General features: G+C 42.9%; 1 protein-coding gene across 3 annotated transcripts; it reads left to right on the forward strand.

Annotated features, from left to right (window-relative positions):
- Positions 1-3: 3 nt before the first annotated feature.
- RAD54B (RAD54 homolog B) lies at positions 4-27101 on the forward strand. Of its 3 annotated transcripts, XM_048508056.1 has the most exons (13): positions 4-1705; positions 6435-6620; positions 8495-8779; positions 9874-10036; positions 13683-13908; positions 14958-15165; positions 17040-17179; positions 20022-20312; positions 21747-21922; positions 24523-24784; positions 25248-25314; positions 25452-25652; positions 26732-27101. In XM_048508056.1, the coding sequence occupies exons 1-13, from the start codon at positions 1681-1683 to the stop codon at positions 26929-26931; spliced, it is 2430 nt and encodes an 809-aa protein (XP_048364013.1). In that variant the 5' UTR covers positions 4-1680; the 3' UTR covers positions 26932-27101. The 3 variants fall into 3 exon arrangements, with proteins under 3 accessions (XP_048364013.1, XP_048364014.1, XP_048364012.1); XM_048508055.1 differs by lacking the exon at positions 4-1705 and having other exon boundaries at positions 5321-6620; XM_048508057.1 differs by lacking the exons at positions 4-1705; positions 21747-21922; positions 24523-24784 and having other exon boundaries at positions 5320-6620.
- Positions 27102-27442: the final 341 nt, after the last annotated feature.

A 27442-nucleotide genomic window follows, 5' to 3' on the forward strand; every position in this document is an offset into this window, starting at 1 on the left:
AAGGAATTACTGGATATTTTCATGTTCTGCTGAACACAGGAAATGTTTAGTCTCTGCATTGTGGAGTGTGATATTTTTTTGCAGTAAGCAGTCTCCAGTGAGAATTCTGCATTTTCACTCATGATTCAGTGTTGTGTTTCAGTGTACTGCTTCCACTGCACAATGCAGAATTCATTGCCATAGGCTACTTGGAATAAAATGGCTTTAGAGAGATTTGATACATTTATAGATTAGAGGTACTTGTGTTCAAGAACACAGTATGGTCAGACAAATCAGACAACAGGATGAAAATAATGTTATCCTTTGAATGCTGTATTGGTATAACATTAGATCAAGTCTCAAAATTTCTGGCTGGAAAAGTTATACTGGTGGTAAAACATAGAGCTGGCATGCATACTCTCCTAGAACACATATAGCTTTATGTATGACTCCATGCATACCTGTGGAGGATAGCTTGTTCATTGGTTGTGTGTTTTCTAATTTGCATTGGGTTATTTCACTTGATGAGGAAGATGGAGGAATAAGAGGCCAGAGAGAGATATTTGAGGCTGTGTTAGAGAGAGATGTTGCCATGCCGTTGCCATGTGTTTGTCAGGGCTGCATTCCTGAAGCAAATACCTGACAATCTAGTCTGCCTTCTGTAGCGTTTGAATGTCCTTCTCTCCAAGTCCAAAAGTGTTGCCTGTTGTAGTAATCTAGCCAAAGAGCATCTCTGTTGCCCCTGCCTTGCATTGTTAACTTAGAATCTTGAATCCAAGTGATTTGGAGCAAAACGAGCCGTATTATTTTAAATAATTTATTCTGGAAAAAATAGAACATTTCATAAAAGCTTTTTCCAACTTTCCCTGTAATGCCTAATATTTCCATCTCTGGCCCTGGGGGAAATGGTGGTAGGGAGGTTTCCCCCCAGCTGGTTTCCCCTTCCTTAGGACCTTCATATTTCTACTTTTGTGCCTTTTTGTAATTGTTGTAATGCATTATTTGGAGAGACCATCTAAAATAAAATACCAAACTGTTCTATAATTCAGCAGTAGACCATATGAGGTTAAGTTCTTGGTACTTCAGTGTAGCAGATGTTTGGAAATATATTTCTTTGCCTGTGACTGTAAAGAATTGCCAGTCAGAGTAGATACTACTGAGCTAAGAGACCGATGGGCTCACTCCATCTATGTTCATTTGGCTGCATGACAAGTATGTAAGAGATGAGAACGTGACCTTGAGGCTGGAGGATACGTTGTGTACCGGTTTTTGCAAGGGTACAAACAATGGTGTCAATTCCGTGCAATTGTGCCATTTAAGCAATTGAAAGCCACTCCCCACCTCTTCCCTAGCTGTGGTAATCACTTTTTATCCTTCCCTTTAAAGCTACCATCAAATGTTTGCACACCGACATGGACGGACACACACACACACATATACACAGACTGTTTGCTCTGAATGGGAAAGTGACACATTTTGCTTTAGATGGGAAAATGACAGGACCAACACCCTTTCCTATTCACCCTCCTCTTTTACACTCTGTGTGGAAAATGAGTCTGCTGTTGGCTCTTTACAAAACTGCTCCTTGCCTCTTCCAGGGAAAAGGGAACTGCATATTTTACCCCAGCAAGGCAAATTATAGTTTGAGGAGGAGATGGTGGTTTGCTTTGGGAAAAGAGCAGGGGACAGGATCCCCCATCCATGCATCGTCGACCAGCGCGGACAAGTAAATTTTGTACAAACCACCATGTTGTGCCTGGGTGGTACTGGGTGTCTTCCCTCAAAAGTCAAAACAGCCATTGAAACAGCCCTGGCACCTCCCTCTGCTTTTTACTGACAAAGGCTGAGCATAGAATGCTGTTGTTACTTAGCAACAACCACTGAGGGCTTCACTGGTGCTCCTTTTGTAATTTTGGATTGTTAACACACACACACACACACACACACACACACACACACACACACACACACACACACACACACACAGTGTGTGTGTGTATGTGTGTGTGTTTAGATTTCAGATTTTCCTGCAAACCTGTGCCATGTTTCAGGTTTGCAGAAACTGTCTTGTCTGTTCATGGCTCTGTTCTCCAGAGTTAAGTATCCTCAGATTTAGCTGACTTGGCTACTAGAATGTACAAGTCAGGTCCCACAAGAAACTTGTGGCAAGGGCACATTCCCCCCCCCCCCCCCCCCACTTCTGGTGCTTCACCTATCTCCTCCCTCCTTTCCCTTCCCCCTTTTCTCCTCCTCTGTCAATCTACCCCCTCTTACCTACTTCCTTTCTCTGCCAATATTTCCCCCATCTCCCTTTCTCCCTCCCTTACCTTGATCTCCTCTTCAGCTGCTGGGGCTTTGTTTGCTCAGAGAGCTGCCATGTCAGTAGCAGGGCCCTTGGCAGCTGGCAGGGTGCTTGGGAGTCACCATTTCAGCTGCGAAGGGAAGTAATCTATGCATGTCCAGATAACACTATTGTTCCCAATGTGTTTTTTAAAAAAGTTTTATGATTTTTCTGCAAACAAGTTTGGAGAAAAATCTCCTTTTTCTACATCCCGGAAACCACACAGCACCCCAAAATCTCCTTTCTTTCAGTGTGGGCCTGATTGGCTGACCCATTATGGTGCAGAATAGATATATAGATGATTATTAGTCGGTGGAATACATTTAGGCAGAGGCTGTGTTCATTTGTAAGGAACGTTCAGAAAATCACAGGTTTCAACCCCAGCATCTCCAGCTGGGTATCAGGCATCTTTGATACCTTGAGAAACATCTGCCGCTCAGAGTAGGAAGTTCTGGTCTGCATTGACCTATGGTATAAGGCAGTTTCATTTATTCACTATTACTGAGATGGTAAGAGAGCCTTGTTCTGTTTTTTAAAGAGTGTAAGTACAGAGAAATAAAAAACAGTTGTCTATCCATGCACTAAAAAACCCCCCAACAGTTCCAAAACTCCTCTGGGAGCATGAAAAATGGGTTGTATGCCATGACCCCTTTCTAGTAAATGTTTGGAAAATGTGTATACATTTGTTATAACACTTCTGGTGACAGGATTAAGACTGGCCCTTTCCCCACTTACCTTAAGCCCTGCGCTACTCTCCGCAAGTAGTGTGGGGTCCCACTGCACTCCCCACGTCAGGGGCGGCAACAGCACAGCCGCCCCGACACTGCCGCTCCTGCGTCCCCTCAGCGCGCGGCATCCCTGGCGCTGGCGAAAACGGCACCTTTGCGGGGTCGTGGGGACTCCCGGACGCGCGCCAGGGATGCCGTGCGCTCAGAGCAGCGCGCAGCGACGGCGGCAGCAGGAGAAGTGGGGAAAGGCCCACTGTTGGCTTGATTCCCCCCCCCAGGTCTGTTTGTTTTACTGACTCTTCCCTGCTTCCCCACCATTTTGCTTGCTGACCAGTTGTAGCTTGATTGGTTGACCCATTATGGTGCAGTGTTTACAGTACTAGACTAGGATCTGGGAGACCCGGGTTCAAATCTCAGTTCTGCCGCAGAAGCTTGCTGAGTGACTTTAGATTAGTCACAGACTTTCAGGCTAATCTACCTCACAAGGTTGTTGTGTGGATGCAGTGGGGGAGAGAACAATGTGAACCAGTTTGGATTCCTGCTGGGGAGAAAGGCAGGGCATAATTGAAAAACACTTTTTAAAAAAGTAGTGTGCTTCCAGAAGATGACGGAGATGCTGGATTTGTACCCTCCAGATTGTTACCGAGACCATGTTACTTAAGACCTTGAGCAGGAGAAGATGTGGAGCAAGTTGAAGCGGGGATAACTCCATGGCCAGAGGGCCCTGACGCTGTATGAGACAGGGGCTGGCTATGATGCCAAAGGCAAGGCTTGCAATCAGCTAGCTAGAAGAAAGAGCTGGAATATTTCCCAGTCTGGAAGATGGGGAAATTCAGTACTACTTGTTTTTTTTACCACTGCCTGAACATTTGAAGTTCTGCCTTCAGGTGAAAGCACGCATAAGCATTTCAGAAAGAGAAATGGAAAACAAAACTTGGGCACAGTCCAAAAGAATAAATTATTAGATATTTGGGGGCTTTCCAGCTCTGAACTGCTGCTCCCCAAACTTGCATGAATCCTGTTCTCACTTCTCCCGTACAACTGCCTAACAGTGATTTGAAGTTAGAATAGAGTATGAACCCCATGCTGGAAAGCAATATCTCAAATATTATCAACGTGCATTAAAGCAGCAATAGATTTTATTTTGAAAAACGTGTCTACAATTTGAATGCATGTATGCTGATGATATTTGAGCTGCTCTGAATGCAGGCGATAGCAGGACACTACCATATTAATAAATAAAGTAATTTGTATTGCTGGGCTCAGTTAAAATTTGAATGGCGAGGTTCTGGAAAGCTCGTTTTTTAACTTTCACTAAAGTTAAGGTCCCTGTAAACAGGGAAGACTGTCTACTGGGGCATAATGTATATCTTTGAGGCACGTAATGGCTGCTGCACAAAACCTGTTAAATTTGGACTGAACTGTTACTTTTCCTGCTTGAATTATTGAGTGGATTACATTCATGTAAATCAGACTTATGTAATGTGGTTTGGAAAGATTATGTCTTCTCCTTCCAAGAATATCTTTCGCTTATCTATAAGTAATCACCCCTGCATAATGCATAAATTTGCTCAAAAATACAAATCAGCTTTCCGACAGTTGTCGTCTTCCGTTGTCTGTAATCCCACACATTTTACTCAGGCGGATGTGCTGAAATTATATAAAGATGGAATACCAGAATGGAGAATATGGTAGCTCTACTGAAAAGGTTCCCTTTAGATATTTTTTTTAAATAAACAGTTGTTTTTGTTATGAATCAATATTGTGCAGGATGGGCAAGCAAGTAAGCAGAAACACCCCCAGATTCACTGTTAGATATATGATTCTTCCCTGCCTGCTATTTGTATTCAATATTAACATCTTTGGATTTCTGCAACTTGCTAGGGTAGCTGTGCTCCTATTACTCATAAAAATAGAGACATCCTTTTAAGTGAGATGGGGAATCAAAATGTATTATCGAAGGCTTTCACGACCGGATTCAACTGGTTGTGGTGGGTTTTCTGGGCTGTGTGGCCGTGGTCTGGTAGATCTTGTTCCTAACGTTTCACCTGTATCTGTGGCTGGCATCTTCAGAGGTGTATCACAGAGAAAAGTCTGTTTCGCACTGTGTTTAGCAAGAAGGAAAAGTTTAGTGGGGTATATTGTCCATGTCCCAGGGTGAGGAACCAATCAGTAAGTGTTTGGGTGGAATTTGCTATGCTAAGGTGTGGTTGAGTGCATCGTATTGCAGGTGGGGTTATCAGTCCATTTTTTTAAGTACTGGGAACCACGGCCACACAGCCCGGAAAACCCACCACAACCAGGGGATCAAAATGTTTGTACCCCCAAAAGGCCTAATAATCAGAACACCATCTATTTACAGTAAAATGCAATGCATGCAAAGATGATTTTTAAATTGCATTTGCTCTTTTGTGGCAATTGTGGATAGGGAAGTGGGCCTTTTGGCCCATACCAGTAGCTTTTTTTTTTCTTGCTTCAGTCAGCTGGGGACATCATTTCCCCCCATACCATTGGAGGACTTTTTCACAGCAGCTACCTAAGGAACATGGAAGATTGTGGCCATACGGATGCAGCCTCAGTGAGGCTGTGCACTTTAGTAAAGCAAAACCATGGGTCGAGTGCTTTGTATCAATTGCAAGGAGAACTTAAAACAATGGTTGTAATGCAGACAGGAAATTTCTGTGCGTTATTGCCTAGCCTCTCCCTGTCATTCTTGCCTTCTAATTCTTGACCTTGACAAACCGTGTTGAACCTTTATGTCTGAAATTACTTCTTTCCCAACTGTTTGCCTAAGGTATTCCTTAAATGTCATACATCTCGTTCTCTGTGTCTGCTGTAAGACCTTCTGTGTTGTGCATATGTCTCTCCCCTCCACTCAATGCTATTTTGAATCTGAATTATGCTTGCTGTATGCAAGGAGACTGCCAACAACTCTGAATGGGAGGCATGCTGTCTTTGGTTTCAATTACTTCAATTGCTTCTGCCTATTAGATGGGCAAACACAGCCCTTGATAGTTCACCCTGCTTAGTCAGTGGGCTGGATCAGTGGAGCTAGTCTAGAAGCAGCCTCACTCCCTCAAATCAAATGGGCCTATGCCACTGTCAGGCTCTGAAGTGGGGGAAACTGTCTGTAGCAGAAGCCAGCTTTGCTGGGTGCTGATTGGTTTCCACCCTGTGATGTCATCAAGGATTAGTGGTGGAAAATGAATGGATAAATACTGTTCATGTAGCACTGTTATGAGTTTCAGTGGATAACTCACTTGAGGGAGCCAGTGGCTTGTTGGTGTGAATGTCTGTTCTTTCAGTTGAGGAGCTGGGCTCAGTCTGCAACAGAGAGGTCCGTTGTGAGCTCTCTCTTTCCCTGATCTGTCTTGTCCCTCTTACAGCAGGCACAGGGGCGGCGGAGGTCTCAAGGCAGCAAGAGGAGCCAAGCTGCCTCACAAAATACTTCAGTGCAGTGTGGTGTAAGATCTCAAAGAAAAAACACAAAAAATGGGAAGGCGATGCTGTGGTTATTGTGAAGGGGAAGTCCGCAGTACTGAAAGACATGGAAGGCAAAGTCATTGGAAGAGGTAATGTCTCTTAGCATGCTTGAAGAATAGGCACTGGCCTCAAAACAATGTATTTTGGAATGAAATGTCCTATAGTCTTTATTGTAAAAGTCCTCAGAAATTTTATAGTGGTACCTTAGCTGGTGACTGGCTAAATTGTCTTATTTATCGTTTACATTTGTATCCTGCCATATCGCCAAAGACTCAAGGCGGCTCACAACAAGCATGCATAATAATATATTAAAACATTTTAAAATATCAATAACATATTGTCAGAGGCTTTCGTGGCAGGATTCAACTGGTTGTTGTGGGTTTTGCGGGCTGTGGCTGTGGTCTGGTAGATCTTGTTCCAGTGGACGCAGTGTGTAAAGGACTTCCCTCTGTGATACACCTCTGAAGTTGCCAGCCACAGATGCAGGCGAAACATTGGAAACAAGATCCACCAGACCACGGCCACACAGCCCAGGGAACACACAATAACCAATCAATAACATAGTTTGAAAACAGTTACAAAACAGGTGGTGTAAAAAACAGAGCCTGACGAGGTAGCACAGAAAGAAATGGATGCACACACCATAACTAAACGAGGACCGGAGATGATTTAGTAAGAAAACAGATGTCCAGTTGACCCGGCAGAGAAGGTCTGGCAGAACAATTCTGTTTTACAGGCCCTGTGGAATGTCACAGAAAGTCAGAAGAGTCTCTGTTATTGGCTGAGTTACTGAAATCATGGAGAGATGGGCATGGTATGCAGAAAGGGAGACCAGGTCTCCTGCTTTGGCAGGAGAACTCCCACCATATGCTGACTCAACTAGGTGGTGGGCAGAAATGCCAGGGAAAATACATATCACAGCTATGACATTATGACCTAGAAATGAAGTTGTGTTGAGTGATGTTCTAGCATTTGTCTAAAACTCTATGGTTGTACCACAGAGCTTTGGGTGAATGCTAGAGTCTTGCCTGAGCACAGTAAAGTTGCTTCCGGGTCATGCCAGAAGTGACGTCATGGCAGTAGCACACACTGAAAAATTAGATCTCTTTCCTCACAATCTTGCGCCAGTTTCCCTACATGTAGAAGGACTTGAGGAGAATAGCATAGTCATGAGACCCGAGGAGGAACAAATTCAAGGTAAGCAGGTGGAGATGAGGACTGGAACATGGAAGAGACAAAGTTGCAAAGCACTGGGGAGAAGAACAGCCAGCTAAAAGTGTCTGTGTGGGAACTGGCTGAGGCATCCGAAGCTGCTTTTGATTTGAAAGTGTGAGCCAAATCTTGAAGCTGGCTGCCATAAGCAATTTTAATTCATCCATTTTTGTTTTGTTTTTTCTTGCTAACCTATCTGACAGATGCGTTTCCTGTATTTCTGATTTTCTGTAAAGGGAGGGAACTGAAAGCAATGGTTTCCTAAAAATATACAATTCAGCCTGAAAATGAAAAATATGGGCTGTGGGCAAGCCTAATACAGAAGTGCTGTGAACTCTCAAAGTCCACTTTCAGCACATTCCGTTTACCAACATAAATACAACCTGAGGGCTGAACTGCTAGGAGGTCTGTGATTGATCTCCCAGTGTCACTTTTTTACACTTAGTATAGTCACAGGAAGGCTGCTTATTTGACAAGTAAGTGGTATCTTTGGTTAAATACCAGCACCCAAACACTTGGTGCCCTTAAGAGTAGAAGTCTGGTCTCTGCTTCAAGAATATTGCTATGTAAAAGTTAAACAGAACTAATTAAAGCCAAGGGAAAAATAAGACCAAAGTTATATTCATTTCTGTTACAGTTGTTTAGACTTAGTTTCAGTGGGGAGGAGACCTGAGCAGTGTGATCTGCTCGTGTGCGCGCGCGCGCACACACACACACAAGATCTGTATCGTACATTTTTCACTTTTCATAGGCACTGGATACAAAGCCAAAGATCTGGAAAATCTTGATCAAGGTCAAACGCTCAAGATTGGAGGCAAAGAGATCGAAGTGCTGGGCGTCATTCAGGAAGAGGATTTCAAAAGCGGCCGGTGTTTTCAAGCTGGTGGGGAGACTCTAATGGAGACACCAAACTTCTCTCAATCCACCGTGAAGCCATTCTGTAACCCTCTCAAAAATATCTGCCAAACCAAAACTCAAGGAAACTTGCTGAAAGGCTCCCGGAACTGTAAACCTCGTCACGATCCGTGCGCACCAAGTGAGGAGGTTTAATGTTTCTCTGCTTAACCTGTCTCTATTTCGGTTTTAAAATTGCCCAAAGAAATTGAATGGACACTGAAGATTTAAAAGGTTTTCTTCTTGCCCTTCACTGTGCAACTGATCAAGTTGAGCATTGTTACTGGAACAATACTAGCTAAATTCACATGATGGCATGAGCTGGGGATGGAAAAACACACCACTAGTTACAGATGAGTATAGAGAGTTTGCAGCTACTCTGACCATAAAAGATAACATTTTATTTGTCCCAGAAATCATGCAGTAGCCATTGAGCCTAGCAGTTCTCAAAGGAAATTTATTTGAACCAAGTAGTGATGGGGAAGACAGTGTGGTATAGTTGTTAGAGTGCTTGAATAGGACTAGAAAGTGGATTTCAAATCTCTTCTCAGCCATGAAGCTCACAGGGTGACTTTTGACCAGTTGCTAAGTCTTGGCCTAACTTACCTTGCGGTGTTGTTGTGAGGGTGAAATAGAGATTTCTCCATACTCCACTATGAACTGATGGGTGGAAGGACATGTGATGGGTTCCTATATTATTGAAGGCCAGAATTTGGACTGGGATGAGGGTAGAAACTGTTTGGAAACCTATGCAAACAAGCTGTTAAAATGTTTCTAGGTGACCCTGACGGCATTCTCGACCCTCAGGCTGGGAAGTTGATGTTGAGAGTTCACTCCCATCATCCAGGGAAAACTCACTCCAGTTAACCTGCACATCTGCATGTATTGATCACGTATCAGTGTTTGGCTGCTGTTCTGAGAGGAAAAACAAGGATGAGCAAGTGTGCTTGAGACCAGAAATAATGGCTGTAATATATTATAAAGTTTAATTTCCTGCACTTAATATTTAAACCAGTGCTATTGTAAAAGCTATTTGGGTAACACTGCAGCGCCCCCCACCCCTTTGTCCTTTGGTTTACATAATCTTGGACTTAATATCTGTGAAATATTATTTTGTTTTTATTAGAATTTAGCAGACAGGAAATCAGTGTTCTGTTTTTTCCCATTGTAAACTGAATACTTTTTACTTATTAAACAATAATTTTGTATTCATAATACCTATGTTTGAAATTTAAGATTGTTTGGTTATGCTACACCCAACCATAAATCACCAACAGAAGTTCAATAAAGCGAATTTGCCTATTGTGGACGTGGTTGTAGATCCTCACATTGTAAATTATCTTCGGCCGCACCAGCGAGAAGGAGTAATATTTCTTTATGAGTGCGTGATGGGAATGAGGTAAGAAGACAAGAATTCAGCGTACTTCATTTGTGTACCTTTTTTTTAGTGCCTTCTTTATGACTTAATTTTAGGGTTTAGATGCTGAAATTTGTCCTGACAGAGTCATCTGCTGCAGTGCATAAAAATAACACGCCTTCTTTTTTTCGTATCTTGAAATATTGGAGGCTGGCAGTCTTTGCAAAAGACCCTTAGAGCTTCTCTGCATATGAAAGTTGCCATGAATACCCAGGCAGCACAGTTTCTGCTCTATAGCTGTAACTTTTCTAGGCTCTTACCGATGGCCCAGCGTCATGTGCTGTGCACATTTCTGCACTGCTGCACATGTAGGCATGAAATTGACAGCTCACAAAGCTCTGATGTCACATCATATGGCAAGAATAAAGAACTTTCCTAAAGCCCAGGTAGGTTATTTACACTTTTTGGAGAAAACAGGTTGGATTCAGATTCCTCACCCTCTGTCCTGTGTAATAGTCACATGTGAGTTGGTTGGTCTTCTCCGTTCCTGGGCATGTGTTGTCCAATTTGGGTTTCATCTGTGGCATGCATGGAGAAGGGGTTCTGGCTTTCTCTTTGCACCATTCTCCTGGCCTGTAAGGGTTCTGTGGGTATGCTACCAAACAATCATTTGTGAGTTTCCTGAAATAGCAACCCCTGGAACCTTTTCAGGTCAGACAAATGGTGCCGGGGGAGGGGGGAAGGCGGAACACCTCCTTTTCCCATGTTATGATTGCGGTACAAATTGGACAACTGTTGCCAGGGAACTAAGAACCCCAGTTTAGATGTAGCTGTTAAACATGAAAGAGGATAGGGACACTGAGACCAACCTGTGATTTCCATCATGTGCCGTTTGAGGTAGCATTCCTATTGTGATCATAATGTGTAGTCCTGCTCTTAGTCCTTGACAGCTGGTATTGTGCAGTGTTTACAGCTTTTGCCAAAATCTGGAGGAGAATGCTGACAAAAATGAAGATACCACGGTAGTCTCTGCTATGCAGGAATCCCACCTTGAGGTTTGCTGGAGCTGTCTTTCCTTTCCTTCATAAATCTAGTTGTTGAATAGGAGAGAGCAAGGCAGGATTCTCAGATCCAGTCCCATCTTTTTCTTGGCCATTTTATAACTGAGTGGCATGTTGCCTAGATGCAACTTCTGATTTTGTGTCTGTAAATGTATGGTTAGGAATAAATGTATGGTTAACTGTAAATGTATGGTTAGGAATAAACTGCTGGAGAAATGATTTTTTTGACCATCTTAGTCAATTTCCCATTGGTGATGTCCATATCTTGTGACATTTTAAAGGGCGTTTTGGGGAAGAAGTTTACACAGCTCTTTCCAAAAATTGCTAAACTAGCAATCTATTTCTTCCAACCTGGGTAGAAGACATTTGCTGCCTGTTGAATAAACAAAAGCATGCAGGGAATGCTTTTTTCCACCTGCCCACATCTCTTACTTTCATTTTTGCTGTTCGTGCCCACCATTTTGTGTGCTGCAGCAGAGATTCTCCGTGAAGGTTCCCTACGGAGGTTTCCTCTGCTTGCAGCTCATTCCCATATGATTTTGGTGTAAAAAGTAAATGAACAAAGTTTGTTTTGCTGAGCAATCCTGCGCACACGTTTTTCTTTTTTTCTTTTGTTTTGAGGAGTATTTATTTTTCATATTTTTATCCCGCCCTATTCCAAAGGATGATGTCACAATTGGAGAAACTGCAATGTGCACATATTAGTTTAATTGTTGTTTCACAGATACCCCTCAAAGGAAAAACGACACGTGTGAGATTGGTGGTCAAAACAATACATCTAATGTATTGTCGAAAGCTTTCATGGCCAGATTCAACAAGTTCTAACAGGCCACGGCCACACACAGCCCAGAAAATCCACCACAACCAGTTTATTCATCTACTTTTTACATGGAAATCACACATGGATGAACTGCAAGCAGAGGAAACCTCCATGGAAAACCTTCACCAAATGGCAGAGGCAGGAGAATCTCTACAGCACAAAAATGGCAGGCGCAACTGTAAAATTGAGAGCTCTGTTGGCCAGCAGCAGGGAAAAAAGAACTATTTTGGCTGGCCACACTTGTGTTCTCTGTGCTGTGAGAACACAAAAAGTCAAAACTGATCTTTTAAAAACATCTACAGGACTTTTTATTTCTGGTTCTGGTGGATTTTCCGGGCTGTGTGGCCGTGGTCTGGTGGATCCCGGGAAATCCTCCAGAACCAGTTGAATCCGGCCGTGAAAGGCTTCAACATACGTTTTATTTCTGCTGTGTGGAAAGGATCATTGTTGGCATCCAAGAAGCTGGCACTGTGCAGATCTGTGGCTCTAACTGTGGAGGCCCAGGATTGGGCGAGTATTCCAACTTTTTTTCAGGTGGTTCCGACTGGCTTGGCTGGGAAAATTTGTCAGTTGATTAGCATAAATACTTATACTCTGCCTACATGCTCAAGGGAAGAGTTAGACAAGCTCATCAAAGTGCATTCAGTGCTTAATTGGTTTCACTGTGTACTTTTTGATAACGTTAGGGAAGATGGTGTTATATTCCTGACATACGCAAAAAATATGAGAAAGCTGCTTGTGTTGGTTGCTTTGGGTTGTTTTAGGACATAGTTGCTGATGACGTAACAAAATTCTGGCATAGTTTATGGCTCTTCTCATGAAATGGTGTATGAAATATTGTATGAAAAGCAGGAAGAATATTTGATTAAGCATTTATCAGTCAGTCAGTCAGTCAGTCATTTATTACAGTCATAGACCAGCAGAATAAAACATCAAGATGCTAAAATGTGCCTTTAATAGGTAGAGGCAAACAGGAGTCCTAAAAAGCTTCATTAATTGATCCCATGCTCTAGTGTTAGGGGACAGGGAGAAAAGCTTCCTTTCTCTCCGCTTTCTTTACACATTGTTTATTTTTATAAACGCCTGTCATGATTCCCATTAGTAGTGGGAATTACACTGGACACAGTTATAACAGACTTCTCTCTGTGATACACCTCTGAAGATGCCATCCACAGATGCAGGCGAAACGTTAGGAACAAGATCTACCAGACCACGGCCACACAGCCTGGAAAACCCACAACAACCCATTAGTAGTATTGTTCCTAAATGAAGCAGGTCCAAATGCTTTACTTCTTTCCCCCTGGAAAAGATGTTCTTCTTGTGTTCTGTTGGTCTACAAACTGCAGAGTTGCATGGAGAAAGTCTATTTGCCGGCAACCGGCATGAATGTTGCCTGCCCTTTTTGCTCAACAACCTTAATGTTTCCCTTCAGCTTGGGGCTCTTCCTCTAGTCAAAATGCTGATCATTCTCTATAGGTCATGGCAGGGTCTGCCATCACATCCTTAATCTACTCCCCTTCCCTGCATTGATTTAGCCCCTAAGCAGATCATCTGACTTGATCTGTAGAAGTATTTTGTTTAGAGGGCACTGTGCTAATAGTTGTTAATATTTGGGTTTTTTTTATCGTATTACCTTTTCCTATATGTTATCTGTTTACTACTAGTGAGGTTTACCTCTGTTTTTGCTGCAAATCTGAATATTTGTAGACCTGAGTGGATTTATATATAATTTGAATAATATTGACTGGGGTGGGTGGAGGTATTGGTTATCTTTAAGATGTATGAAAATATAATGATCACTTTGCAGAGCGAATGGCAGATTAGGCGCTATTCTGGCCGATGAAATGGGCTTAGGCAAAACGCTGCAGTGCATTTCCCTCATCTGGACTCTCCTGCATCAGGGGCCCTATGGAAGCAAGCCAGTAATCAAACAAGTCCTGATAGTCACTCCTGGGAGCCTGGTGAAGAATTGGGGGAAAGAATTTCAGAAGTGGTTGGGAAATGAAAGGATCAAGGTGTTTTTGACTGATCAGGTAAGATACTCAGGGATAATGTTCACATGTTGCCGCAGAGCAGTGGTGGCGAACCTACGGCACTCCAGATGTTCATGGACTACAATTCCCACCAGCCCCTGTCAGCATGGCCAATTGGCATGGCCAATTGGCCATGCTGGCGGGGGCTGATGGGAATTGTAGTCCATGAATATCTGGAGTGCCGTAGGGTTGCCACCACAGCCCTAGAGACTTTTGGGGGGGGATATTTGGTGCATTTTAGTTTTGTTTTTAATCTTTTGGCAGGCTCGAGAACTAAAGAAAAAAGTTTTATAGCAACTTGTGAGCAGCTTGTTTTACCATTTATTTTTATTGTTCTGAGCATCGCTTTTTCTTTTGCATTCTCACCATGTGGAACAAAGCAGTCTGGATGTGGCCCTCCCCGCCTATCCGAATCCTGCTTACTTTGAGATATTGCCTGAACAATTGCAGTAAAGTTAATGGAACTACTCTGGGACTTATACACTCAACAACTGGGTTTTGTGTTTCAAACTTGTGGCCCAGGGAACATGCAGGAGATAGAAGCCCTCTAATTACTCCTAAGCAATAAGGAGCTTCTAAAGCTCTGCAAGTTAGTATTTTGAGATTTGTCCCCCCCCCCCCCCACTACATGGCTCATACAGCTTAGGGAAGAGGGGGGAGAAAGTGCACAGGGTACAGGAATTGTGCTTTCTGCTGCAGTCCTGCATTAGTCCATTTTCTTACAGTGCAATCCTATGCAGAATTATTCCAGTCCGTGCCCATTGAAATAAAATGGGCTTAGATGTGAATAACTTACATAGGATTTCACTGTTGGTCTCCTCCATAATACTGGTGGATTACTGCAGCCAGTAGAGGAAGGAGGGGCAGTAAAATCGCAACAGTGCCCCAATGGGGAAGAACTTGCAGGCTGCATAGCGTGTGAGCATCTACAATAATGGGAATATTTGTGAGTCTTTGCTCACTTGTCTATACAGACACACTTGCTAATTTATTTAAACTGTTGTCCTGGATGAACACCAACGCTTAATAGTTCTTCTTACTATCTTTAGGATCATAAGGTGGAAGAGTTTATCAATTCCCCCCTTTATGTGGTCCTGGTCATTAGTTATGAGATGCTTCTGCGGTCCTTGGACCAAATTCAGAAGACGGAGTTCAGTCTGATAATCTGTGATGAGGGACATCGTTTGAAAAACACCTCCATTAAAACTAGTGCTGCTCTTGCCAGCTTACCTTGTGAAAGAAGAATTATACTTACAGGTGAATATTTAATAATTTTTTCATGTGCCAACAAGTGGGCCAGTAGGTCGACTCGTGGATTAAAATTGTTAAAAGTTAAAAACAAACAACAAAAAGTTGAGTTTTTTTTAAAAAAAACCTCACTGACCTTTAACCACTCTCTTTAGTCTTTGCATATTGTTCTATTTCCACCTTAATTGTATTCTTGTATGGTCCATTGTAAAGCCTTACATCCTGAAGATTGGTTCCCATACCCCACCTGCTTATGATAAGAATAGGAAAGAGGCAGCCAGGCAGCCACAAGTATCTCTCTAGACCAGTGGTGGCGAACCTATGTCACGGGTGCCAGAGGTGGCACTCAGAGCCCTTTCTGTGGGCACACGTGAACAGAGTTTGTCATGTGGGGGGGGGGGGGAAATCACACACACCCCACACATATCTAGGCTGGCCTGGGCATGATCCTTTACCTGGGAGTAAGCTTGGTTGCTGGCAATGGGGCTTGCTTCTGAGTAAACCCTCCTAGGGTCGTGATTCACCCATTCAAAGCGTTGCACAGTTGCTTCACCAATTTAACTCGAGTAACGTGCGTCTCGGAGCCAACCGTTTTTTCTATACTAAAACCTCAGTATCCAGGTTAAATTGCCATGTTGGCACTTTGCGTTAAATAAGTGGGTTTTGGGTTGCAATTTGGGCACTCAGTCTCAAAAAGGTTTGCCATCACTGCTCTAGACAGATTCTTAGGCAGCGGCATATCACAGTTAATGATCAGTGCCAAAGCATCAAGAAAAGAGCGGAGTTAGGCATCTGTCAAAGCAAATGTTAATCTGTTTCTAAATTAAATCAAGAGCATAGCAGCATTAAGGATTTTTAAGGTTGAGGTAATTCTGTAGCAGTTTTCATCCTTTGTTGATAAACATCCTTTTTTCCGATTTCTTCTGCGCTGCCTTGTAAAATATTCCCTGATACTGAATTGCTCTTCCTTGAATATCAGAAGAGAAACACAACCTATTTCAGCCTCTGTTGCGTCTGAAGGATGCTGATGATATGCCGCTGTGCATCTCTTGCCCTGCCAGCGCTGGTAATTCTGCCAGCCTTGGACGAATGCCTGAATAATGCTGGCAGCTGAATAATGCTGCCAGAGCTATTTCCTACTCAGTCCAAGGAAGAATAACTTGCTGCTGATAAAAGTCGATCTTGGCCAGTGAAAATTTATTCAGTTTTGTGGTGGGGGCGGAGGTCATTGCTAAAGAAAAGAGTTTTGCGTGCAGGAGGTCCCTAATTCAGTCCCTGACGTTTCAATTAAATGGAATTCAGGTAGGCAGATGTTGAGGTGTTCTGTACCTGAGATCTTGGGGAGCCCTGCCTTCATCACTGTCTGTTCTAGGTAATATCAAACTAGATGAACAAACAATCTGGTCTGGTATAAGAAATCTTGTTCATATCTGGCTGCTATGGAACTTCCTGTTTTGTCCCAATCTTTTTGTGTTGTAGTTTTACTTCTCCAGATTTTCGGTTTAGACTCTATCTTTGATACAAGACTGTCTCTCAACAGTCTGCCTTTGACCACTGGCTTCCCAATAAACATGATGCTGGACTCACACCTGTTGAAAATTAACCAACAAGCAGGACTGATGTCCAACATAGGAAGCTACCACACTGTTCATAGAACTGGAGTATGTATTTCTCAGGACACTTACTCATTAAATCATGAGTTTATATGAAAGACAAAATTGGAAAAGCTGTTGGGCTTTTGTGAATGGATATTCATGTGTTCATATTTTGTACTTCTTTCACATTGCAGTGATAAAATGTAACCTAATTCAGGAGATGGTACTTTTTGGGGTGGTGGGGGGTGGTGGTATAAATTCATATTTGATTATCTTTTGTCTGTTAAGGTACTCCAGTACAAAATGATCTTCAAGAATTCTATGCATTAATAGACTTTGTAAATCCTGGAATACTTGGACCTTTGTCCGCATACAGAAAAGTATACGAGGAACCCATTATCAGATCACAAGAGCCTTCAGCAACGACGGTATGATGCCATCATCAAAATATGAAACAGAGCGACACTGTGTGAAATCAAGGGACCTATGTTTATTAATAATTCTGTCCCACACAGTCATCCTTTATGGCTTCAGAGGTTGGCTTACAACTATAGAATATGAAATCAAATACAATTTTAAAAGACTAAATATACATAAAACCACTCAGTAAAAAAATCCTCAGTGGAAAGCCTTGAAGAACAGGAAAGTTCTAGCTTGTCAGTGAAGGCCAGGGGCCTGGCAACTCCACTACTACAGGAAAACCCTTCCCTTGTGACCATCTACCTTACACCCACAAGTGGGGGCACCCAGGGAAGAAATTGTCTGGAAAACTTTTACTGTTGGGAACATATGGTAGAAGAAGGCCTTTTACATATGGTGGTCTCAAATTGTTTAGGATGATCAGCACCTTGAATTGGACCCCAAAGAAATTAGGCTGCTGGTTGTTAGCTTTCGAACTGGGATATTGTTATCTGTACATGAGCAATGTGATCCCAATCCTTTTCCCCAAAGAGCATTATGCTCATTTAACAACAACTTGAGGTCTCTGACCCAAAACCTTTTCAGCTCTGGCCCCAGCCCGGTGGAACGTTCTTTCGAGCAAGACCTGGGCCCTGAGAAATCTGGTACGATTTTGCAGGCCCTGTATGATGGAGCTATTCTGCCGGGCTTATGGTTGAGGACAGCAATGGTATTCCATCTGTCGGCCTCCTATCCTTCTCCCTTCCCCATTTCTTTCCCTCTCCCTTCCCTTCCCTTCCCTTCCCTTCCCTTCCCTTCCCGCATTCCCAATATTGGTGTGAATTATGGTTTTAAGGGATATGGTTTTAATTAGCCCTTAGTGGAGCCTATGGGGCTCAGATACATTGTTCTTATTGTTACTAGCGATATTGTATGCAGCCCCGAGCCCTCATGGGGAAGGGCGGCCTATAAAATGAACAAATGAACATTATGAAAGCACAGAGAATCATCTGACAGCTGCATTTTGTAGCAGCTGAAGCTCCTGAACCATTTTCAAGAATTCGGAAGTGACTGAAGCTTATCTCTAGTCTCTCTCACAGCTCATGTAAAAATGGCTACAGATATGGAAAGAACAGAAGCAGTTTTTAAGCTGATCACGATGGACATTTCCAGACGCAGATCCTAAATTTCATTGAGGCTACTTCCTGCCATTGTCTTAATTAGTCAGATTATTTAATGACAAATTGTGATGTTTCTATCCAATTTTGAATAATACAGTTGAGTCCTATTATATAAATTGAGAAATGCCTTGAAGTGGAAACAATCCATTGGTTAGGAATGTCAGGTCTATATTTATGTTTTACCGGTGGCCTTGCACAAGTCACTTGATCATAATTCTTTCCATAACCAAAGGCTATATACCAGAAATAAATTAATTAGGCTGAACTCTACCATAGAGATCTTTGGGATCAGTTAGTGCTAATTAGCTGCTTATTAGTGTGTGTGTGTGTGTGTGTAAGCCTAAAAAGCTTTAGAGATGGTGGTTCTATCCAATGAGAGCCACTCACAGAATATAATGTGGAAGGGGACTTTTGTCCCCTTGAGCTCGTGCAAAATTTTGTCCCTGGAGAACAATGCAGCATCCAGAGTGATGGTCTGTAGGGGCAAAAGGAATCCGTGAAAGTCACTCAGCCTCTTAGACCAGTGGTTCTCTACCTGGGGGTCGCGACCCCTTTGGGGGTTGAATGACCCTTTCACAGGGGTCGCCTAAGACCATCAGAAAACAGTCTTTTTATATTTTATATATACCAATTTTATGGTTGGGGGTCACCAAAACGTGAGGAACTATATTAAAGGGTCGCGGCATTAGGAAGGTTTAGAACCACTGTCTTAGACAAAATTGTCCTTCCATCTTCAGAACAGTGTGGGTGGGCAGCAGCTGGATTTTCAAAATAATTCAACACAGATGATTCTGTTCAGCTTTAACTCTCCCGTGATGGTTGCCACAAGCTAATGCTTGAAAGCAGCTTCCAAATGCCCTTCATTGTGTTGGGTGGTGTGTGTGTGTGTGTGTGTGTAAGTGAGGCACCTCATGCACTAAGAGAGACAGCACCCTCAGGGACTCCATAGGTGCAAATTACACCTATTTGCTTTAACACATGAAAAAGTAAAAACACAGCACAGGATTGAGGCAAAACATGTTTCCTGTCCCTGGTGATCCTGATATCTTAACTGTCCCCCAGATTACATTTCTCCATCACTCTAGGGCAGAGGTGTCAAAGATGTGGCCCGGGGTTCAGATCTTGCCCCTTGAGGGGGCTTATCAGGTCTGCAAGCCGCTGAGGCAATCCTCTCCTCTCCTCCCTTCTGATCTGGCCTGAGAGCTGCATTGGTTCAGGCAGCTTCCCCACCCCTCTCCCAATCTGGCTTGGCGAGCCTGCTGTGGGCTTGTCAGTCCAGGCACCCCCTCTTCTTCCAATCTGGCCTGGTTAGCCCTCTGCAGGCTCGTCAGTCCAGACAACCAGCCCACTGCAGGCTCCCTGACCAAGGTAGCCACTCCCCAACCAGTGCTGATCTGGGCTGGTGAGCCTGCTGCAGGTTTGCCAACTGAGGCAGCCGCCCATCCCACTACCAGCCACCTGCCCCCAGGGCTGATCTTGGCTGGCGAGCCACCGGGAGCAAGGCAGCCGCCACCATCCAGCCCTGCCCAACCACATCACATTTATGTCATATCCAGCCCTTGAACAAATTAATTTGATACCTTTCTCTAGAGGGACATGGGATCTAAGAGCTGGTGTCTACACAGAGAGAATTGCAGCACAATTCAGCTGCGCCTGCTTGCATGACCTAAGTTGACCCTCTGTTCCTTAGGAAGAAATTGAACTAGGGGAGAGAAGGGCAGCAGAGCTCACCCGCCTGACTGGACTCTTTATTCTCAGAAGAACCCAAGAGACGATCAGCAAGTTTCTCCCTCCCAAGAAGGAGAGCATCATTTTCTGCCGCCCGACAGCACTGCAGCATGAGCTCTACCTCCGGCTGCTACGTTCCCAGATGGTCAGATCGTGTCTGCAGGGGAGTCTCGAGAACAGCCCACATTTAATATGTATTGGAGCTCTGAAAAAACTTTGCAACCATCCTCAGCTCCTCTTCAAAACAATGAAGGTTTGTATTGCTTTTCATTACAGATTTGTAGGCCATCTTTTGGAAAATGAATTTTATGTTTTTTAGGCCCTCCCCCCCGCCCTGCCCTGCACATATAGTTCAGCTACGATCTTCGAAATCTGTGTTGTGTTATTCTGTAGCAGCCAACCTAACCAAACAGCCACAGATAATGGATCCATGCAAAAACAATTGACTGCGCTAAAAATCAGCTACATAAACATGTGAATAATCATAGAACTACATAGAATGTGTCATGCTGTGCAGTAGATATACTGGACAGTAGGTATAAATATAATTGGGACAGTACAATAAGTATGTTGTAGAACAAATGTCATATGGAACCATGGATACTAAAGTGACTGATGAGTTCCCCAGACTTTTGACGCATTTTGTACATGTGACTTTTTCAAATATCAATGCTCTATGATGAGTCATTCCACCTTCTGAGGAGAGCATTTCTGATATTCACTTCAGACATGCAATCCAGCTGGTCTCAATGTTTGTCAACTCAATTCTGCATTAATGCTGTCAATATAAAATTAGATGATATTAAAGGGGAAAAGGAGTCCTAAGTAGAAATGAGGCATCCATCCTGCAATTTTCTTTCACAAAGAATGAAAGCCAACATACCAACATCATGATTTTGGATAGAAGCTTTTGCAGACCCCTTTGTGTTGGATGCAAGAAAGGATTAAAGAAAGCAGATGCAGCATTTGAAAGCTTCAGAAAGCTCAGCTTTGGGAAGAGTGAAAAGGACGTGTCCATATCAGTTCATTCCCGTGCAGACTTTATCATCCAGTCTGATTTCTGTCCTTGGTTCTTTTTTCCCCCACACTCCATCCCACCTCTGTTTTCTCTCAAATTCTTAAAGAGAAGCTGCCCTGAGATGTCAGGATTAGTTTATCAGGTTCTTTTATCTCCCCCGCTGTATTATATTACCAGTAGTAATCGAGATTTCTTTGGAGCAGTGTGGTGCCATGGTGTTCTCCAAAGTGTTTTCTGTCACCCACTTCATCCCTGTCATGGGTAGTCAGGACTTGAGGTCAGTGGGGACTCCTCAGTGGGAGAGGGGCCCCTTGTAGCTAGTCCAGAGCCAGCAGAATGCAGCCAGCAAGGTAATGAAACAGTGAATTTTTAAAAAATTGAATGAGTGTCTTTATTTTCACTTTATTTTAGAACAGGTGTGTATCTCTGTTTCATAGGATGATGTCTAAACCAACTGGGAAAAAACACAGAAGTCAGTGTAAGGCTAGCCTTCAAGTGGTTCTTTCCTTTTGTTGTATTCACAGTTTTTATTTGTATCATTATTCTCCCAGGGCAGTCCTGGTTAAATCATTTACAGCTCCTGTTCATATTTTAGGAAAGGCTTGTGGTTAGCGCATTTGGAATCTTTTAAAGGTTTTAAGAATAGCCACCTTTTCCCACTTTTCACAGGAAAAGGAAGGCAATCTAAATTGTGATGAACAAGAAAAACTGAATCTCTGTGAGGGTTTGCTCAACGTTTTTTCTCAAGAATATACTCCAGCATCTTTTTTGGAGTCAGACTCGGGAAAATTGCAGGTGCTGACACAGTTGCTGGCTAACATTCATGAACACAGTCCTTCAGAAAGGTAGGAGAGAGGTTTTCTCAGCTTCCCTTGGAATTTAGCTGACTCCTCAGACTAAGCCACTGTGTTTCAACTTATCATTTGGACATTTCCAGCTACCAGTTCCAGTTTGCATGGCAGACAAGGGCTGACAGCTCCATCATGCTGGCAACATCTATTGTGTGGGCTACGTGCTCCACTCAAAAGCCTGATTGCACAACTTCTCTTTTTGTGGATGTACTATTGACCATTGTGTCCAGTTCTGGTCGCCGCATCTCAAAAAGGATATTGAGGAGATAGAAAAAGTGCAGAGAAGGGCAACAAGGATGATTGAGGGACTGGAGCACCTTCCCTATGAGGAGAGGCTGCAGCGTTTGGGACTCTTTAGTTTGGAGAGGAGGCGGCTGAGGGGGGATATGATTGAAGTCTACAAAATTATGCATGGGGTAGAAAATGTTGACAGAGAGACATTTTTCTCTCTTTCTCACAATACTAGAACCAGGGGGCATTCATGGAAAATGCTGGGGGGAAGAATTAGGACTAATAAAAGGAAACACTTCTTCACGCAACGTGTGATTGGTGTTTGGAATATGCTGCCACAGGAGGGGGTGATGGCCACTAGCCTGGATAGCTTTAAAAGGGGCTTGGACAGATTTATGGAGGAGAAGTCGATTTATGGCTACCAATCTTGATCCTCCTTGATCTGAGATTGCAAATGCCTTAACAGACCAGGTGATCGGGAGCAACAGCCACAGAAGGCCATTGCGTTCACATCCTACATGTGAGCTCCCAAAGGCACCTGGTGGGCCACTGCGAGTAGCAGAATGCTGGACTAGATGGACTTTGGTCTGATCCAGCTGGCTTGTTCTTATGTTCTTATGTTCTTATTGAGGAAGAGATCACACAAAGTGGTCCTCTGAAAGATCAGTAAGTATGCTGGTAAGGACAGCAGCATCAAATGTTTCCATTTCATGCCATTTTGTCTTGAAAACGTCCTCTCCTTTTTCATTGTCTTCCCTGCTGAAAAAGATGTTCAGCTGTTAAGGACAAAATTGCATGAGATGGAAGCATCCTATGCCTGATTGCTCATAGGGCCACTTTGATCTTTCCCTCCTTTTGCATATCACTGTGATAAAAAAGCTTCTGTTTGCTCATAGTTACAACCATTATTTTTTCACTGTTTATAAAAAGCATTTATCAAAGTTAAATTCGTGCTGGCTTTTAAGACTTTAGTAGCTTTATGACAGTAGTGCATGCAATCTACATATGTACCTGTCTCCTGTGCATTGAAAGAGAGCCTGAGGCTGCGCCCCTTATATTCACATTCGCCTCTTGTGGGTACTGCTTTTGTGTGTAGAATCCATCCTTGTGTTTAGAAACATGGGGAAGCAGAGGCAGTTCAGGTTGTGGTGGGTTTTCCAGGCTGTGTGGCTGTGGTCTGGTGGATCTTGTTCCTAACCTTTCGCCTGCATCTGTGGCTGGCATCTTCAGAGGTGAATCACAGAGGGAAGTCTGTTAACACAGAGAGGCAGTTCCTTTGTGTGATACTTGGAGGCACTGTGCTCATGTGAACTGACTACATGTATGTGCAAGGTGGGCCAATGTGCTCAATTGTGACCACTCTAGGTAGAGAGCAGGGCCAGCATGATTGGTTGTAATGAGGATAATAGGCTGGCTTCCCCCATACGTCATGGGTACAGGGCTACAGGCATCTGATCATCTGCTATCCCCTGGTCTCATCCCAGCTGCAGGGTTATTCATTCTGTTTGTGTCCCTTAACTTCTTGACCTTTGCATAAATTTCCCTTCTGTGTGTGTGTGTGTGTGAGTGTGTGTGTGTGTTTGTTTGTTTTAAACACAAGAACAATCAGTGCAAAATGGTAATACAAATAAAGGTCAACAGTGTAATTGCCCGTCATTCTTCAAAGACAATTCTTGCGATCTCCATAGTTTTAAGGTTGGATGGCTCTTACATATGTGGCATTCTTCAGTTATATTTACAATATAAAAATATAAATACATAAATATTAAAAATCACTGCCTATTGTCCCAAAATGCAATATTCCAGTATTTGCCATTTCTAATTTGTTATCATCTGTATAAGCCTTCAGCATACAGTCACCTTTCCATGCAAGTCAGCTAACCAAAAAATCGAAGGAAACGTGCCCCTAGAGTGATATGTGAATTGTTTCTCTTGATGAGAAACTTGCTGGGAAACTGGAGATGTGATACTGTTATGGAATTTCTTACCAATCAAGGAATCCAACACAAGGATGGCAAGTAGCAAGCTAGGTTTATTAGCATGCATTCAGTCATGGAGAGATAGCACCTGGGTACCATCTCTGAGGTCTGTGTTGCAGCTCAGCTTATTTTAAGGCATCCCTAATCTGTCTTTCTGACCAATCCCATACAGCCACGAAGGCTCACAATCTCCAATACTGAGGAGCTCCTGGTTTTTTGTTGTTGGTTATAGCACAAGTTACTTAGATTTCTTCAACCTCAGGCGCATTTCTTGATACCCATTGACGGGGTAGTTTCTAATTCATATACTTGGAGGCTTGTGCTCAGTAAACATGGAAGACCCTCATCCACCGGTAACAAGTTATTTGTATTTTGGTTTGATAGAGTCGTGGTGGTATCTAATTACACCCAGATGCTAAATGTGTTGCAAGAAGTTTGCAAACGGCATGGATATTCCTACACAAGACTCGACGGAAGCACACCTGTTTCCCAGCGACAACAGATTGTTGATAGTTTTAATAGCAAATTTAGTCCAGCATTTGTCTTTCTGCTGAGTTCAAAGGCAGGCGGTGTAGGCCTGAACCTCACTGGAGCATCCCACTTAGTCCTATATGATATTGACTGGAATCCAGCCACGGATATTCAGGTATGTCCCAAATGTTTATCTCTGGCTGGGAAGTGCCTTTTGTATAAGTCATCCTTAATGTGTAGCAGTGATCCCCTAGCAGTACCAATACTTTTTCAAAGCTTCGTTCCAATCTGAGGTTCCCATTTTATATGCAAGTCTGCCCAGAATGCCATAGGGCACTGCGAATCCATAAATTATACAAAAGCTGTGTGGGCTTTTGTGTGGTGGAAGTTGGAAGCCAGAGCAATTGCTGAATAAGATTTCCAGTATTGGCTTCAAAGGCTCTAGATAGCATCTTTCCCATCACTATGGCAGAGCAAATGAAGTAAAACAGCCAAGGTAATGTTAACTAGCATAATTTATTCAGGCCGATTAATTCGACTTCCCTGGTGCAGAATCACTGTGTTCTTGTTCACAGTCCTTAAATGCCTGCCTATATAGTTGCCTTTCAAAGTTGTTTACTTGTCTACTTGTCTTTCAGGCAATGGCCAGAGTGTGGCGAGATGGACAGAAGCGAACAGTACACATCTACAGACTTCTTACTACAGGTCTGCCATATTAGATCTACAAATGCTACTCAGTTTTGGATACTATGTAATGCAGACTTGAAGCAATGATTGCGAAGAAACAGCAAGTATCTTTACATCTGACTATTACAGGATTTTGGATTTTGCTTTCAATGCAGGTACAATCGAAGAGAAAATCTATCAGAGGCAGATCAGCAAGCAAGGGCTGTCCGGGGCTGTTGTAGACCTTTCCAAGGGATCTGAACAAATCCGCTTTTCTGTTGAAGAACTCAGAAATCTCTTTATATTGCATGAAGATTCGCCGTGTGTTACCCATGATCTGCTGGAATGTAAGTGCATGGGCAAGAAAGATCATCAAGGTGAGCTTTATTTTCATATTTGGGTCCTTTCAAACACAGTACACAATTCAAATCAAATTGATCCTATTGTTTGGGAGTAGTTGGGATTGGCAGACTTCAGCACCTTTTGGTGTGTGTATGATATGCTGTCAAGTTGTTTCTGATTTATGACAACCCCAAGATTTATTAACGACCTCCAAGATGATCAACCATTGACAAGCCTTGCAAACTGAAGGCTGTGACTTCTTTTATTGAGCCAGTCTGTCTCTTTTCCCCACTGCCTTCAACTTTTCCTAGCATGCTTGTCTTTTCCAGCGACTCTTGTCTTTTCATTATGTGACCAAAGTGTGATAGCCTCAGTTTAGACATTTCTGCATACTGATGTAGAAATAAGTAAGTGCTTTTCTGTGGGCCTTCAAATTATACATTTCTAAGGCCAGGGTTCGTCATTATGCATATATAACCTGCTATCCATCCCTGTTTAAATGGTATCAAGGAGCTATGTTTTGAATGCCGCTGCAAATAGATTTTGAGATTCTGTTTCTAGTAATCTTTCTTTCAGACTATTATAGGCTTCAGTATGGGACAACACACCTAAGGATTAAATAGAAATGCCAATTTCCTCAATTTATACATTTCTATATCAAGCTGCTACCTTATAATCAGACCCAGTGTGACATCATTGTTAGCATGTAGAACTAGAACCCAGTGGTGGTGGTGGTGGTGGTGGTGGTCAAATATTCACTCGACTATAAAGTTCACATATTATCTTTGGGCCAGTCACTCTATCTCACTCTTCCTACTTCATAGGGTTGTTATGAGGACAGAACAGGAGAGAATCATGTATACCACAGTGATCTCCTGGGATAAAAACCTAACTAACTGGATTGTGCCCAGTGGCAGCCATCTTTCTTTTCATGTGTCTCTGTATTCTCACTTTGTCTCACACACACCCCTATCTTGATCAGATGACAAATTCAGGACCTTCACATTGTCTTACACCATCATTTCTGAACCTGCATTTTTCTCGCTTCAAAATTTTACTACGTGGTTATTGTTGATTTTCCTCATTGCCTTCTACTGGGTTGATTTTTTTTCAGGACTTCCAGAAAAGCTTTCTGTGCAGGAAGACGACCAGCTTGACCAACGCAGGGGCAAACTCATCTCCCGAAAAAACTTGTCTATGTCACAGCTGATGCAGTGGAAACACCTGTCTGGGGAGCATGAGAGTCTACCCAGTCTCTTCCTCGAAAGAATAAAAGGAAATATTACATTCATTTTCCAAAATGTGACCACTTGAGAGCCACCACCTGCAAAAGCAAGACAGTGTTTCCATTGTTAAGGTGTGCTCTTGATCATCAACATATTTTTTTCAAGCGATATGAAATAATAGGATTGCCAAGGATTGTTAAGAACATATAATAAGATTAAAATTTTAATTCTTAAATAAATTATGATTGGAAGGAAAAATCTCATTGGTTGCTTATGTTGACATTTTTCTGTAATTTCATCCCTGGGGCTGATCTCATCCCAGAGTCTTCAGACCAGAAGGGCTTTTTCATATAATAATGTGCACTGTTGTGTTACCTGTGACGATGAAATGCTTTCCTCAGACAGTGTAGCCATGCCAGCATGACCGTCGTGTGCAGTGTTCTATATGAATGAGGAGCATCTATTTGGATATTCCCTCTGACACTAGTATTTCCAAATGGCATCTCTCACCTCACTGTTTGGGAAGGGTTCTATTGTCAATTTTAAAACCTGTTTCAGTGTCTCTTAGTTCCCCTGCTGGGTTTTAATCTGTTAATATC

Source organism: Sphaerodactylus townsendi, linkage group LG09 (genome assembly GCF_021028975.2).
Source record: "Sphaerodactylus townsendi isolate TG3544 linkage group LG09, MPM_Stown_v2.3, whole genome shotgun sequence".
In the NCBI taxonomy this organism is placed as follows: Eukaryota; Metazoa; Chordata; class Lepidosauria; order Squamata; family Sphaerodactylidae; genus Sphaerodactylus; species Sphaerodactylus townsendi.

Excerpts from the sequence above, each read along its gene's own strand:
- RAD54B (XM_048508055.1), top strand. The coding sequence starts at position 6,338 with ATGTCTGTTCTTTCAGTTGAGGAGCTGGGCTCAGTCTGCAACAGAGAG. Across the intron at positions 6,621-8,494 it reads AGGCAAAGTCATTGGAAGAG|GCACTGGATACAAAGCCAAA; the intron begins GTAATGTCTCTT and ends CACTTTTCATAG. Across the intron at positions 10,037-13,682 it reads GAGTGCGTGATGGGAATGAG|AGCGAATGGCAGATTAGGCG; the intron begins GTAAGAAGACAA and ends ATCACTTTGCAG.